The sequence below is a fragment of the Pogona vitticeps genome, chromosome 3 (genome assembly GCF_051106095.1).
Source record: "Pogona vitticeps strain Pit_001003342236 chromosome 3, PviZW2.1, whole genome shotgun sequence".
NCBI classification, from domain to species: Eukaryota; Metazoa; Chordata; class Lepidosauria; order Squamata; family Agamidae; genus Pogona; species Pogona vitticeps.
Window position 1 is genome coordinate 73,308,801 of NC_135785.1, and position 17,026 is coordinate 73,325,826.

At 39.3% G+C, this 17,026-nt stretch overlaps 1 protein-coding gene across 1 annotated transcript in view; it reads right to left on the minus strand.

The window, feature by feature from the left end:
- Window positions 1-17,026, minus strand: part of ADAM12 (ADAM metallopeptidase domain 12) — a 271,913-nt gene that overhangs the window by 137,927 nt on the left and 116,960 nt on the right. Inside the window, exon 4 of the mRNA XM_020791531.3 lies at window positions 3,523-3,601. Within this exon, the coding sequence (XP_020647190.3) occupies window positions 3,523-3,601 (79 nt within the window). The remainder of the gene's footprint in view (window positions 1-3,522; window positions 3,602-17,026) is intronic.

Sequence of the window (17,026 nt, forward strand, 5' to 3'; positions counted from 1 at the left end):
TAGGGGCTACAGGGTGTTCAGGGAGTGGCATGCTGCACATCCCTGCTTTATTGCCTTATTGCTGATCTGTCAATTTTTCTTCTTCTTCATAATACAGAAAGCTTAGCATACAAACTATAATGGGCATTATAGTGCTGAAAGCACATTTTTCCCTGTTCGAAACAGGTGTAAACCTCATGCTACTTAACTCTTAGATTCAAACAAGTTCACACCAATAGCTGTTCTGTAACTCATGCAGGAATCCCTCCCTGCAAAAGATTATGGAAGTATTTAACATATTTCTTCATTATAGCCCTCCTCTTTTTGATTATGTTATTGGAAAACTATGATGGGAGGCATTTTGTAAAATTGAACAGCAGAGCAAATTATACTGCTATTCACCTTTAGGCGTTAACTGTAGATGTAAATTGTCTTTAGCAATATAAGTAGATCCATGAGACACAATTAAGCATACTGTGCAGTGTAATAAAACTGTTCTCCAGTTTTATAGCTTCAGAAAGAAAGAGAACTTGTGAAAAGGAGAGGGAGGGAGGAAGAGAATTTCATTAAATTTAGCTGACTCAAAGAATCATGTTGTTGAGAACAGAAATATAAGAGAATTTGATTTTCTAGAGCAACAGTCCTATTTCATTTGTGGTGAGCTTGCTGTAGCTTTTTAATAAATCCAGCTGCTTACAAAAGCAACCACAACAGAAGATATGTAGTGAATAAAGCTGCATGTTTGTCTGGAATTCAAAGTTTATGCTATAGCTGATGAAAATAATACTATATTCCTATTTATAGATCTACCTGGAAAATAACATTTATGTCATGTCCAGCATTTATTTCTCATTTTTCTTTCAGTTTCTTTGAATGCCACATGGAAGCCAACAGCTACATCGTCAAAGGTTACTATCTTATTAGTGTGAAGAAGAGTTATCACTCATATTTCAGCCTGACAATTTCACTCTGCCTCTCATTCCTTGGTTCATTCACATCTAAGCTGCATTAATTAACCTTTCCAATATCAGGGCATGGTTTTCAATTACATAGTCTGAGGCAGCAGACTTCTAAAGACCACTGTGATTTTGTTCAAGAAAACAATAATGTGAAAAGACTAGGGTTGAGTTTATAGTTCAGAAGTATGAATTCTTGGCAAATTTGATTAAACCATGAAAAAATATTAGTTTAGCACAAGAGTATTTCTCTTTTGTATTTATTTTATGTGGAGATGTTAAGTATGTGTGCAAATATGAATGCTGTCAACAATATGCTTTCCTGAATAAAAATTAATGCTATTTTTAAAATTTATTTCTAATTTCTGGATCATCTTTTCAGTTTGTACAAGTACCAGAAGGGTAAAAGATATAGCAAGTTGGAAAAAAAAGAGGAAAAGCAATGAGATGGAAGTTATTGCCCCTCTGACAACACCAAGACACCCCTACTTCTGCTTAGCATGGAAGAGATGAGGTAGAGAGAGCACTAGAATTAAGGGAAAACCCAAAATGAGCCTCAGAGAAGGAAAATACAGTAGTGCCAAATATCTATGCATCTTTGACAAGAGGAAAACTGAATGCATAAACAATAAACACACACTTAATTTCTATAGTTACCTATATACCAAATAACAACAGCAATAAATTTGGGGTTGTTTATGCAAAACTATTCCCTTTTCTCTTTAAGATGCAACTCACACATGCGAACAGGAAGCAGAGAAAACCAGCTGATTGGTTCAGAAGATGCAAAAAAAAAAAAAAAACCCACCCAATGCTTCAGATTTTAAAACAATCCATGAAACAAAGCAGTACTTATTTTCAGTTTGTACAATTCACGCACATCATGCAATTTGTCCAAGAGAAAAAAATTGCAATTCCTCATCTTTACCTGTGAAGATGAGAGAACAAAGAATTTATATTCTAGGTCATGGATATAGATTATACCCATGGGTATAGATTATAAATTAGAAGTTCTCCTTTACCTTCAAAGTGCAGAGCCAGGAGTGTATTGAGAAATCACACTATATGTCACAGCAGTAGAAATACCAGAAACCAGCAGCAGCTCCTTCTTCGTCATTTAGAATAAGCAACAAGATTTCACAAAAAATAGCAACATGTTTTCTATTTGTTAGTGAGCACACAATTTATAATGCATTTTTTAAAAATCAGGGATGGACAATGTGTGGCCTATAAGCTAACTAGATAGCTCAGAGTTTTATATACGACGGCCTGCGGAGCCAGAAGCTGGAAGTTTGATTCTCCACTGTACCTCCTTGATAGGGGTTGGACTCAATGATCCACAGGGTTCCTTCAAGCTCTACAGTTCTAAGATGATTATGATGATGATTGCAGGAATAAAAAGAGAGCCTTGTTTGAAAGCAGGGATTGTGATGCAGCAAGGTGCAGCATAAAGTGGGTGCACAGTGAAGTTGCTACACCTTTTTTTAAACTATCAAAATAATGGGAGTGCAAAACACAATGCAAAATAAAACAGGGGCTCCAGCTTCTATCCCAGTGGTTCCCAACCTTGGATCCCCATATGCTCTTAGACTACAACTCCCAGAAATTCTGGCCAGCACAGGTAGTGGTGAAAGCTTCTGAGATTTTTAACCCAAGAATACCTGGGAACCTATTAGAACCCAGTCTTTTAAAACCATTTAGGGTGACAGAAAAACTGTTTGCAATGTTCAAATTCAATGCTAATTTTAAACTATTCTATATGAAGGGATCCAAGACAAGAGCCTCCTTGTAACTCCATTTAATGCTGCATAAAAGGATTATTAGGAAACACAAGAAGAAGCATAATTCTCCTACTGGTACATCAAACAAATAAATGTGAAGATCATAATGCGTTAAGCTGGGTCCAATCAACAGATAAAAGATAAATATAATAATTAAGATCACCCGCTGCACTGTTTTAATTAAGAAGCCTTATTTACAGCAGGAAAGAAAATTTGCCATGGCTTCAAAGCAGTTCTACATATTTATCAAGGGAAAGTTTAAATTCCTTTTGAGGATATTTATGATGATTTTAACCAATATAATGTAAACACAGGGATCTTTCTCCCTTAAAATTCTCCCCTATTCCAACCAATAATGTATTTCTCAAGGCCTGATTCAATGAACATACACACAAAAACAAAACAAGGCAAAAAAGGATGACATCTGGTTTCTATATTCTGAAGCCTGAAAAGACCTTGTTACAATCCTTCTCTGGAAGCTTCCATGTGGCAGAAACTGTCTCCCAGGCCTTATCTTTGCAACAATAGATGCTTGCAGCCTATTTAAAATGCCATAATGGGTATGTTTTCAAAGAGCTTTAAATGCACAAATGTTATAACCATTAAAATCCTCTCATCGTGTATTACTTAGACCATTTCCTCTCACAGATGTGCATTCTGAACAAAAGGAACAGAAAGATTACCTCAACAACAATATGAAAATTCAATACAGATCAACTACTTTATTGTCATAGTGAAATACATGAAGTATTACAGACCCCATAGTCCTCCCCCCACTTTTAAGCAAAAGAAATCTCAAATCTTACTGTGTGATTACGCATGAGAACAGCACTGGTACCATCTTCCAAATAATGTGTTTCTGTGAAGTTGCCAGCAAACAGGCCACTGGGGGTGGAAATAAGGGAATAACTTCAGGTACAGTTTCAAGGTCAAATCATTACAACTTCAGTTTTAACAGAAATAAGTAGACAAAAGATAAAGTTTAATTTCGAAACACAATAATGATATAGATATTTAAAGGTCAGAATTAACTACCCTTTCTGACTTCTAAAAGAAGTGTTCAAGCAGAAAGCAAAAATAGTGATTAAGACAGTATTCTTGTCCTATAAAGAATTTAAAAAAACATACAGTGGTCATTCATTTGTATAACATTTAACTCTCACTGTGCATTTTATTGATTTTTCCCTCCCCATATTTATAAATACAGTGGTGCCTTGCATAGCGATCGCTCCGTTTTACAACGAAATCGCTTTGCAATGGACTTTCTGCCATTGCAAGAGCAATCGCTTTGTGATGGCCCCTATGGGGAAAATTCGCTTTGCGATGATCGCAGGAAAGCGATCATCACAAAGCCCCCATTTTTGGGATGATCGCGGGGAAGCGCTTCCCCGCGATCATCCCAAAGCGCCGACAATCAGCTGTGCTTTGTCTCTCTCTCTCTCTCTCTCTCTCTCTCTCTCTCTCTCTCTCTCTCTCTCTCTCTCTCTCTCCACCCCTCGCAGCTCCAGCCTCGGCAGGGAGACTGAGGCACCGCCGCCACCCTGGCCAAGAAAGACCCTCTGCGCCTGCAGCAACCTTAAGCCCGGGCAGAGGCTCTTTCTCGGCCAGGGTGGTGCGGCGGTGCCTCAGTCTCCCTGCCAAGGCTGTCAGTCTCCCTGCCAAGGCTGGAGCTGCCAGGGGTGGAAAGAGAGAGAGAGACGAAGCACACCTGATCGGCAGGGGAAGTGATCATTCCAAAATGGCGGCCGCTGTTTTGCCTCGCTTTAGAGGCACCCAAAATTGTCGCCGCTATGGAGGAATTTTGCTTAAGGTTAGTTTCTAAGCCCATAGGAATGTATTAAACGCATTTTAATACATTCCTATGGGCTTTTTAAAATTGCTTAGTGATTAAATCACTTAGCAACATTTTTCCTGGAACGGATTAACATCGCTAAGTGAGGCACCACTGTAAATAATGAATAAATATACACAAAACAAGCTCTTTTATTACCAGAACATCAGAATATCTCATACACCTGTTGAAAATACTTTCAGACTAGTGACTTCTTGGGAACTCCAGTTTTGACTGCATATTCCTAGCAGGAATAGCTAACTTGTCATCACTGATAGTTCCAGCAACTGGCGGGGCACGTGCAGCTGGATCAGCAGAGGTGATTTCAGTGTCATGCTTCTGAAATAGTGACCATCTGAGTCCCTTCAGTCTCTTTCCCCACTTTACTTGTCTGTACTTGAAAGGGAGTTCCCACTAACCATAATGCTGCTTTGTACCGAAGAGATTTGCTAGGAATGGTGGGCTCTTCCTTAACATAAGGACATAAGAACGTAAAATGAGTCCTGCTTAGGGTTGCCAGATGTCCGGCAAAAGGAGAACATGACCTTCTTTTTAGCCTAATGTCCTCCATCCGGCAGGCAAAGATAAAAACCTTTAAAATGTCTGGCTTTTGTAATACTGGCACAGAGATGGATCTCTGCGCCCCACACGCACGGCAGGTGTGTCACGCTTGCATGCAATTTAATCTCGATTAAAGAAAAACTAGAGCATCCAACATGCAATGTGTACCTCTGACTCTCCCCCTCCCCTAATGCCTCAGAGTCATAAGGTATGGAAGATGAAATGCAACCGCCCTTCTGTTTCGCTTGAAGGGACAAAGGGGAGGAATATCATTGCCTTAGATATACAGCCTGCCTTTGCTTTGCTGAGGCTTAAGTCAATAGAGACAGGATCCTAGAAAAGGCTGAGGGCAGTGGATGGTATATCCGGAAGAGGTTAAACTTTCAATAAATCTTCCTCTGTCCTCTTTTATTTCTCTTTCTATGTCCTCCTTTTGGTATCTGGCAACCCTAGCTCCGCTGGAATAGGCTGAGGGCCCATCTAGTCCAGCTTCCTGGCCCCACCAGATGCCTCTGGGAGCGCATGAGACAACTGGATACCTTTCTCCTGATACCACCACCCTCCATCTGACATTTTGAGGTACCTTCCTTCAAATCCTGGAGATTATACATCCCAACATGGCTTGTAACCTGCAATGGACTTTTCCTCCAGAAATCTGTCCAATCCCTTTTTAAATGCATCTAGGCCAGATGCCATCACTCCTTCCTATGGCAAGGAGTTCCACAGACTAAAAATACACTGGGTAAATAACTATTTTCTTTTGTCTGTTCTCCCAACACTCAATTTGAGTGGATGTCCCCTGGTTCTGGTATTGTGTGAAAGAGGAAAGAGCTTCCCTCTATCCACTTTATCAATTCCCTGCATCATTTTATATGTCTCAATCATGTCCCCCACTCAGGTGCCTTTTATTTAGACTAAAGAGCCCCAAATACTGTAGCCTTTCAGCTCATAAGGGAGGTGCCCCAGTACAGTCATCAATTGGGTCGCTCTATTCTGCACCTTTTCCAGTTCCACTGTGCCCTTTTTTGCACTGTGGCGATCAGAACTGTATGCAATTCTCCAGGTGCAGCCTTACCAGCGTTTTGTACAATGGCATTATAATGTTGGCTGTTTTATTTTCCATCCCCTTTTTAATGTTACTTAGCATGGAATTGGCCACCGCACACTGGGTTGACATGTTCATTAAGCTGTCCACCAGCACACCAAGATCTCTTTTCAGACAGCTCAGAGCCCATCAGCTGACAATTAAAGTTTTGATTCTTTTTCCTCCAATGTGCATTACTTTACATTGTCTTATATTGATACTCATTTGCCACTTTGCTGCCCATTCTCCCAGCTTGGAGGGATTCTTCTGGAGCTATTCACAATCCCTTCTGGTCTTCACCACCCGGAAAACTTTTGTGTCATCTGCAAACTTGGCCACCTCACTGCTTATCCCTGTGTCCAGGTCATTTATGAACACTCTTCACCCCTCTCCATTGTGAAAATTGCCAATTCACACCTACTCTCTGTTTCCTCGTTCTCAACCAATTCTTAGTTCATGAGAGGACGTGCCCTCTTGTCCCGATTGTGGAGTTTTCTCAGCAGCCTTTGTTGAGGGACTGCATCAAACGCCTTCTGAAAATCCAGATAGACAATATCCACTGGTTTGCCCGCATCCACATACCTGCTGACCTTTTCAAAGAATTCTAAAAGGTTTCTGAGGCAAAACTTCCTTGATATGATGGAGCTGCATAGCATGAATGTGGAAGGCAATTTCTGGAGTTTTTCATAAATCTCTTTCTCAGTTACAAAAGTAGAAGTACTGTCGCTGCCCAAGCTGACAGTATCAATTAGTGTTGACACCATCCTTGTCCTTCTCTATCACATTGGCTCTTTGGGAGAAAGCTTCTTCTTCACAATTTGTTTTGGCCCCTTAACTTGGCAGCCTTGGCTGCACTGCACAAAGATTTCACTGGAACATATCTGAAGTTCACTCATATGTGTCCAACCTTGAACCATAGGATTCTCAGCCACCCACTTGTCCTGCTGCCTGCTCCTCTTTTGTAGCATCAGTGCTAGAGAAGGCAGCTGGGTGACAGCTTTTGTTTTAGAGACCCCTACCAGCAGTTGTAGGCTTTCTTTTTCCTCTCCCTTTCCCATTCTTCTCAGCAGGAGCTGCTGCAGTTGGTGCAAGCAGTTTTCCTGCAGTCTTTCCCAAAGTTCATACTCCTTCTACCACACCTGTATTCCCTACTGCCTGCAGGCTCTACCCAAAGAACAGTATCTGATTCTGCTACAGCAGAACACAAACCCTTTAAATGAAAATTACACACACACATATACACAAACACACAATCAATCAATCAATCAATCAATCAATCAATCAATCAATCAATCAATCAATCAATCAATCAATCAATCAATCAATCAATCAATCAATCAATCAATCAATCAATCAATCAATTTGGTTGTTGTGGGTTTTTTGGGCTCTTTGGCCGTGTTCTGAAAGTTGTTCTTCCTAACGTTTTGCCAGTCTCTGTGGCCGGCATCTTCAGAGGACAGCACTCATATATATTTTCTTCAGAATATAGGAAATATTGCTCCTGAGTACACATTGCAATTAGGCATTAGGAATATATAGATGCTGTATATGTTTCCTTTTCACATGTTCTGTGCATGTAGAATATGCATGATTAGAAGCAGGACTAGGGCTTCACTCCAGGCTATGCCCTGGGCATTGTGACCCCAAGTTTAGACTTATTTTCCAAGTTTAGATCAGCATTTTTCATTGCACATGATAGCAAGCCAGCTTAGGGGGCACAGGGAAGGGCATGCACCACACACCTTTTCATCTTCCGGCAAAGAGAAATGGCTGGGAGACTCAGAAGTAGCAGCTGGGGTGCTCCTGTCAATTTGCCCATGTGTCCATTTTTACAGAGGACAATCTTCTATGTGAGGGTGTTATCATTTAGACAGAGTTATCTAGTTTGATTCTGATTTACAGACAGACCTTTGGGGGGGGGAGATGAGGAACCTTAACGTTGCCCACCCATGTTAGCACTTGAACAGCAGACTCAGCAGGTACATAACTGCCTGGTCATAGTCTTCCTCACTCAGATGAGATGCACCAAATTGTGTCAATTATAGAAAGCAGCATATATAAATTAATATCTGCAATTTTAGGTGGGTTCTCCTTTTTTTGTTATATTTAACTGAGTACCCTAGCCGCCACCATTCTTACACTTTTGCTGGTTTTTTTTTGTTTGTTTGTTTGTTTTTGCCTGAAGTGCATGCTACACTCTGCCTAAGGATAAGGCTGGCTTTGACCAGAGATCCAGTTTAGATTTCCTTCCAGGAGAGTGCAATATTCTAGGGTTATGGATTGACCTTGTCCACCTAGACTGGTTAGTCTAAAGTAATAGAGGTAGAAAAAGCTTGCCGATTCAACTGAAACTTTGAGTAATAATAAACAGACTTCCTGGTGTGGTCCCTGACTCTGTGAGCTGCATCCAGCTCAGTCCCGATGCTGCCTAAATCTTTCATTTCCTCAAAGCCAATCAGCTTTTGGTAACTGTGTCACATTACATCTAGTAACAAGGTTCAACAGTGTTCTTCATAAGAATGAAAGAAGCCCTATAGGATTTCATTTTAATATATGCTTTACAAAGCAGATGGCCTTTTGAAAGTGAATGATACTAAGATAGATAAAGATGAAATAATAAAAGTTTTCCTTTGTTTAAGTAGAATTTGTTTTGCTTTCGTTTGTTTGCCAGAACAGGCTTTAAGATTCTCCTCTTCCCCTTCAAAAATTCACTTCTTTCCCTTAAGCCCTTAAATGCCATACTTTCTACCCTTGTTCTATGGCTTGTTAATATTGTTGTGACAGCTAAATGAAAAGGTTGGCTACTGTACAACACATGCCTCTAGGGCAGCCAATTTTATTTTTTTTATTTTTTTTTTATTTTTTGGCAGAAGCAACTGTTATCTTCTCTTTTCAAAAATGCCTAATACTTTAAAAAGCTGCCTAGTGAAATAACCACTTAGTGTGGATAACAAGCCATGTGTGGTCCCTTTTTTTTTTTTTTTTGAAAGGTTATGAACAATAAATGTAGCAAGCACTCAAGTACAGCATGAAGAAAAGGTATATGAACAGAGGTCACATCAAAGCACTCATATTCAGCTAATCAAACATCACACTTGACACTTCTAACCATTAAATAATTTGTCTCTCCTTGGAAAGAGATATAATTCACTGAATTGGTTTCCTTTTTTTCTTCAATTCTCCCCACCCCCCCAAACAAGATAAAAACAGGATAGCAAATCCATTTAGATGACAATCTTCTCAATGTAATTGAATCAAAGTAACTAAATAAGAAGCACGAATTAAAACAACAACAATCCATCATGCTTCAGAATCTGCAATGATGTGCCACTGTGACTGAGGAAAACAGTACATTTGCCAGTGGTTTTGACTGGGGTAGAACTGCTGACACTCAAGAGTTCTGAAGTATGATGCCAGGCCTACCTATTCATCTCCCTATATATCTCCCCTTATTAACTGGTTCTGGGTCCCTTCCAAAAGCAAAGCCATGACTCTTAGTTTTGCAGCACAGCCTTTTCAGCCATGATATCATTTCTGATGAATAGAGGATCCAATTACATATTTCTAGTGGACAACCTGTCAAGCATTTAGGTTTTTGTCATGGTGTCAGGGGTGTACTCTAGTTTATAGCTAAACTGTATAATACATTTAATATATGATTGCATTTACTAAAGTTTTCGTTATGAGTCATCAAGCAGGTTCTGACTTACGGCAACTCTATGAATTTGTGCCTTCCAAAAGATCCTATTATTAACAGCCTTACTCAGGTCTTGCAAACTAAACACCATGATGTCCTTTATTGTTGGGTCTTCCTCTTTTCCTGCTATCTTCTACTTTTCCTATCATTATCATCTTTTCCAGTGAGTCTTGTGTTCTCATTAGAGCTTCAGTTTGGTCAATTTCATTTCTAGAGAGTAGTTTTGATTTGATCTAACAGCCCCCCAAAACATTTTTGTTTGTTTGTTTGTTTTTGTTTTTTTGGGTGGTTTATGATAACCACAACATTCTCTAACACTACATTTCAATGAACTGATTTTTTTCCTTGTCAGCTTTCTTCATTGTCTAGCTTTCCCATCTATCCATTGTAATCGGGAATGCCACACTATACTGATTTTGGTCTTGGCTTCCAACAACATAGTCTTACATTTGGTTTTTGTTATGATTTCATTTTCCTAATATTCAACTGTAAACCTCTTGTGCATTTTCTTCTTTAACCTTCTCTCTGTAGCCTTGCAAATCATTGCTGTTTTTTTTGCCATTAATATGGTGTCATCTGCAGATGTTATATTATTGATGTTTCTTCCACCGATGTTCACACCTCTTTCACCAAAATCTAACCCAGCTTTTCCTATGGTATATTTGGCATATAGATTGAACAGATAAGTGAAAAATAATGCCTCTGTCTGACACTTGGAAATCATTGTTTCCCTAGATTCTGTCCCAGCACTAGCCTCTTGTTTAGTTACTCTCCTTTTAAATCATCTGTGTGTGAGAAGGGATAAGCAAGATTAGGAACATAGAACTTTACTAGTGGGGTGGCAGGGGTGGCTGCAACTGGTGCCAATAGCAGCTTTCATTCAACAGCAGTGTATATATGTGCTTATGTGTACCATCGTCTGTGATTTTTACTGTTACTGCAGCCCAATCCTCACCCCCAATTATATATTTACGTAATTCCTGTTCACTATAGTTTGTTGTGATTTTAAAAAACATGGCTATTGACTCGAATCCAGTGAGAGACATCTGCAGATGGAACTATTTTTTGTTAATGGAATCAGCAGGGGGCAAACTTGCCATCCTATTTCAGTCTTCCATGTGCCCCCAAAACGTGCTATAGTAGTGAACACATGCATGTTGACACCCTCACAATCTATTAATGTTGCAATATTTCTACTTAGCTTATTTTGTGGTGCAGTAGTTAAATTGCAGTACTGCAGTCAATACTCTGCTCACAACCTGAGTTCGATCCCAGTGGGCTCAGATAGCTGGCTCAAGGATGACTCAGCCTTCCAAGGTCAGTAAATTGAGTACCCAGCTCACTGTGGGAACAATCTTTAGCCTGCATAATTAAATTGTAAACCATGCTTTAAGCCTTATGGGGTGGTATATAAGCAGCACACTTTATAATGGAAATTGCCGTTCTTTATTCAGTTGCTAGCCATTCTGATTATTATAATAATCTGCAAAAACAAACAATTCTATTAAACATGCAGCAACTTGCCATAAGACCATCTGCGTATATATCAGCAACAGCTACTTCCGGGTCTTGTTTCTCATTACAATCTGAAGAATCATGGAAGCATGTTAATGGGTTTCCCATGCACCTGCATGGGAAATGTCACCCGATTCATACAATTACCATATAGTTGTTCAACATTTTATATTCTTTTCTCCATTTAATTATTTGAAGTCATTAAAAATGCTTTTGGACCCTTTCCCACTCGATGTCCCTACTTTATAATATCCTATCTATAACACCCCAGTGGGTTTCTGCAGAACATGTATAATGCTGTAATCAATAATAAACAATGAAAAACCCTGAACAGTTGACTTGTACATATTTAAATAGCATTTCGAGAATGGCCAGGGAAAAGAAAATCAGTCAGGAAAGCAAAACCTAAGGCTTGTAGCAAACCCTTCCTGACTTTCTTTTTGTCTTTCCCTATTAAAAAAGAAACTGTGTATGCAACATATTGTGTTTTAAAATTGAGCTCTTATAACAAGGTCTTAAATCAATGGGAAACTTCGAACAGTGGAGCACTGAAAGATGGATTTTAAAAAGACCCACTGGTTAAAATCTTGTTGCTTAGTATAGTAAATCACACCAAAGCACGCCCATTGAAATACTGTAATATAGATTTGGTATGTCACATATTTATTTATTTATTTATTTATTTATTTATTTATTTATTTATTTATTTATTTATTTATTTGATTTATATCCCGCCCATCTGGTCTATTCGACCACTCTGGGCAGCTCCTTATGTTCCATTTATTCAAATAGGCCTATTCTAACAAATTCTATCTATTCTATCTTAGCATAATAAGATACAGTTTCAGTAGCCCATTCGAAACAATGGAACCTATGGAGGCATGATGCAACAGGCCCACCCTAGTGTGATTTACTGTGCTAAGCAACAGGATTCTGACCACTGAAACTCAGAGCTTGTGGGGCGGATCTTGTCTGAGAGAGGTGCTCTTTGTTTACACCATCTCCTTACTGGGTGTAGCGTTCACCCTTGTTATGTAGTAGTTATGCATATTCATGTTGCAGGCTAATGTTGCTAAGAGGTAGAGCTGAGAGATATGTAATAAAGAGGCAGAGTCAGAGAGTGAAGTCAGTCAGAGAGTGAGTCAGAGAGTGGAGAGATAGAGTGTGGTATTTGGGAGATCTGAGGTGTGATTAGAGTGAAGAGTGAATAAGAACCAATAGAAGGTTGAGATTGATGATAACAGAAGTCACCTATGATTAATAATCAAACATCTGTAATCAGTAAACAAGTATGGACCTGCACCTTCATCCTTCCATAAGTAATGTTGATTTAGTGATCAACTGGTGGCAGTGGGGTAAAAAGGAGTAGTAGTTTGCCTTTGTGTGCTCTGTGTTTGGGGAGTCAGGCAGGGGCATGAGGGGCGAACGCCACACCGGGCAATGGGGATTTTCCATGATACAGTTGGATGGTCCTGGAGGGGACTCTTTGAAAAATCTTTCAGCATATGGGAAGATCTATACAACAAAGGCAATAGAGGTTTATCCAGGCTTTGTCATATGTACAACAATTTCCCTGAAAACAGTGGAATCTCAAGTACTGTTAGCTTGTCCCTTTGATTTTAATGGCTCTACTGCAACCACAATCGAGTGTGGGTTCAACCCAATTTAAATGGGTGTGATAAATCACCACATACAAATGGCACAATACAATTAAGGTAATATTCTTTGCAAAAATATAAGCTAAGATAAATGAGAATGTGTTTGCTACAGCACAATCCTACACAAGTCTCCTTGAAAATAAGAACCATCTAAGTGTCTGTAGTTTTGCAGCATTAATCACTCATCATCTGGCCTTTCATCAGTGCCCTACAAGTGAAACTGACCAAGCAGTCACCTCCCTCAGGAAAGAATTTTTTAGCCTAAAACAAAAGGCAGACACACCTAATTGAATGGTCTGGAGTTCACTGACTGGCAGATCATCCGCAACTCTAGACATCAATTAGAAAAGTATTAATAAAAAGTATTTCATTGAGAACCCAGACTTTGATGTTGCATTACTAGAATTAAGCATATTATGTTCAGTGTATTTCTAATAGCATATTATTCTGTGCAGACTAATGCTTAAGGATATTTCATCATGCCTCTTTGTTTCCCTTGTAGTTTTGCAATAAAAAATTGAATTATAAGTTGGCTAGAAGTATATCACAGTATGCCAGCATTTTCTCAATTTGAATTCAGTAATTATTATAGAATAGGAATGTCCATAAACTGTAATATTTGTTCAAAAGGATGCTAAAAAGTGACACCCAATTTGTAAACTTATTGAAAATATACAACATGGTCAAATCAGGTTTACAGGTCATTTGCCTGCCTGACAGTTATTCTAATATTAATTTTAAAAACAAAAAACAAAGTGTGCCACTTATAAAACACCCCATAGTGCTTAAAGCACTCTTTGAGTGGTTTAGAATTTAATTATTCAGGCTATACATTGCCTGCCCACTCCAGCAAGCTGGGTACTCAATTTACTGACTTTGGAAGGCTAGAAGGCTGAGTGAATCCCAGCTACCTGGGATTGAACCTGAGTTGTGAGCAGTTTTTGCTGCAGTTTAACCACTGCACCATGAGCCTCATATAATTTACTCGGATAAATATACATTTCAAAGTGGAGATGGAAAACCTATGGCGATCCAGATGTTTCTACCTGTAGGTCCCACAATTTCTTAGGTTTGACTATACTGAGCTAGGGCTGTGGAAGCTGTAGGCCAAAATATTTAGAGGGCCAAAGATCCCCTTCTCTTATTTTATTGTAGCATAATGACAATGTTTCAGAAAGGAATATAATGCATTTTGCAGAAAACTGTTGTAAACCAACAAAACCAGAGATGTATTCGCGAAGGCTTTCACGGCCGGGATCTAATGGTTGTTGTGGTGCTTCAGAGAGCTGTCCTCTGAAGATGCCGGCCACAGAGACTGGCGAAACATTAGGAAGAACAGCCTTCGGAACACGGCCAAAGAGCCCGAAAAACCCACAACAACCAAAACCAGATATGTTCTGACATTGGGTCATAGCCTGTATCTGTTATCTACATTATTATGATAATAATGTAGATAACAGATTTGTTATGTCATTTTTCACTGAGGCTTGGAATAATTAAAATCAGACTGTCCAAAAACAAAAACAAACCCTCCATCACTTTGCTCTTCATGTTTGTATTACTAATAACAATCCATTTATTCATCTATTTGAAATGGTATCTCCTATGTCTTGTGTCTATGCTCACCTGTACATGAAAACATGCCTGATGAAATGTGTGTGCTCTGTATGGTTCAGAGCATCTACTAAAATACGCATATGATTACTGTCAAGTTAACTGAGCAAGTTTCACACACATACTGGATATTTTATTGGAATTATGCATGCACATTACTTAATGTTCTGTGCTACTGAGTCAAAGCACAGTCACCAGATAACATTCAAATCCTCCGGAATTCTCGAGTACATAGATAAACTGAGAAGTCCGTGACGGACCAGGAAAGAGACCTTGGTGTGCTGGTGGACAGCTTGATGAAAGTGTCAATCCATTGTGTGGCAGCAGGCAAGAAGGCCAATTCCATGCTAGGTATAACTAAAAAGGGGATGGAAAATAAAACAGCCAACATTATGTCATTGTACAAAACGCTGGTAAGGCTGCACCTGGAGTATTGCATACAGTTATGGTCGCCGCACCTCAAAAATACTGGAAAAGGTGCACAAGAAAGCAACTAAAATGATGACTGGGCTGGGGCACCTCCCTTATAAGGAAAGGCTACAGCATTTGGGGCTCTTTAGTCTAGAGAAAAGGCACCTGAGGGGGACATGATTGGGCTGGAAAAACTGTCCAGACTAGGCTGGATATGTCCATACTGTTAAAAATACAGTTTTCACTCAAATAAAATAATGCTGGAAAACAGAAATCAGAAGCCTCTTTATTAAACAATGAGGAACAAATGAAAATTTACAAGTTTGCTTACATTGCACAACAGGATTTCAGCCATTAGTAATCTGAAAGTTGCCACATAGAATTCTGCAACTCTTTGTCCTGCTGTTTCTCACATCTCCTAAAAAAAAACACTCTGGAAGGAGGTGGGATTTGATTTGTTACTGAAGGCAGGCAAGGTTCAGTCCATGGCCTGTGTGCAGCTCCTCTTTAGCCCTCTATGGCTTGGGGGCAATTTTGCCATGCTTGAGACTCTGAATAGCTCTACCCTGCAACACTTAAACTTTATTATTATTAAAAAAAAATAGTTTTACCAGTAGAAGGTCCAAGGATTTTTTCTAATAATCTTTTTTTTTTTTTAAAGAAAAAGAATTTGGGACATAGGAGCTAGTGGAGCCCTCAAAGGTCCATGGGACCCTGGAAATTGCCCATCTTTGTGCTGGTTACATTTGGAGCCACACAATGCTGGAACTGTAAGAATAAATTCACCATGGATCTGTGCACACACGGAAATGCTATAACTGGGTTTAAACACGGTTTAGAATCTAGAACATTACAAGCTTCCCACCAGTCCAATCACATGGCTGTGTTCCATACAAATGTTTTCCTGTGCATTCAATGTGGGGAAAAAAAGCATTTTCAATTTCAGCATCTTTATCTGGCACATACAATCTCCTCTTTAACAAAGTGAAAAAATGAGCTTATAATGTGATTTAGCTTCTTTCCTAGCTTTAGCAGTGCTCTATATAAATCATTTAAAATATTTTTATTAGACAATTGCTAAAAACAATTGTATATTCCAACTTAAAAACCCACACATACTTCTGGTTCCATGTGTCCTTAAACAGAAGTATCTGAATGCACCTGTGGTGGCAGATAATTAGAAGTATGTGCTGCCTTGATCTTCCTTCCTCAAACACAGGTCTTATTGTAAAGACTTTGAAAAAGCCAAAAAGAACATAAACAGATCCATGCAGATGAAGGCACCGAACTCACAGTCACCCAAGATTTGCTTACAGGAAGCCCAGCCACAGGACATGAGTCCAACTGCACCCTCATGTGATTTCTCATGTGCTAAAATTTCAGAAGCCCATCCATATTGGTATTGCCTGTGAAATCAGAACTACACATTCCATGGAATTATGGTTAAAATCAAACACTCACACACTCTTTCGTTTTTAACAAATTGGGCAAGACAGGGCACCTGCCTGGAGAGAGAACGAAGTGTGCTGCTTATGTACTGCCTCACAGCACTTAAAACACTTACTGGGTGCTTTACAATTTAATTATGCAAGCTACACATTGACACATACACACCGCAAACTGAGTACTTAATTTGTTGACCTTGTAATGCTGGAAGGCTGAGTCAACCTCAAGCCGGCCACCTGAACCCATCAAAATCTAACTCAGTTCATGAGACTTGACTTCAGTACTGCAGTCCAACCACTGTGCCATGCAGGTGTCTAACCCTTTCCTTCCCAACTGTTTCTAAATGAAAAGTCACTTCCTACCCAATCTGAGCGGTTTTTCTTTTCAAAGGATGAAAAATAGGTGTTCCTGTATGTATGTTATTTCTTGAGGGATACAGTGATGGAACAGAAGGAGAAAATTAACAGAGGTCCTTCTCTGACTTTGCTCGGCC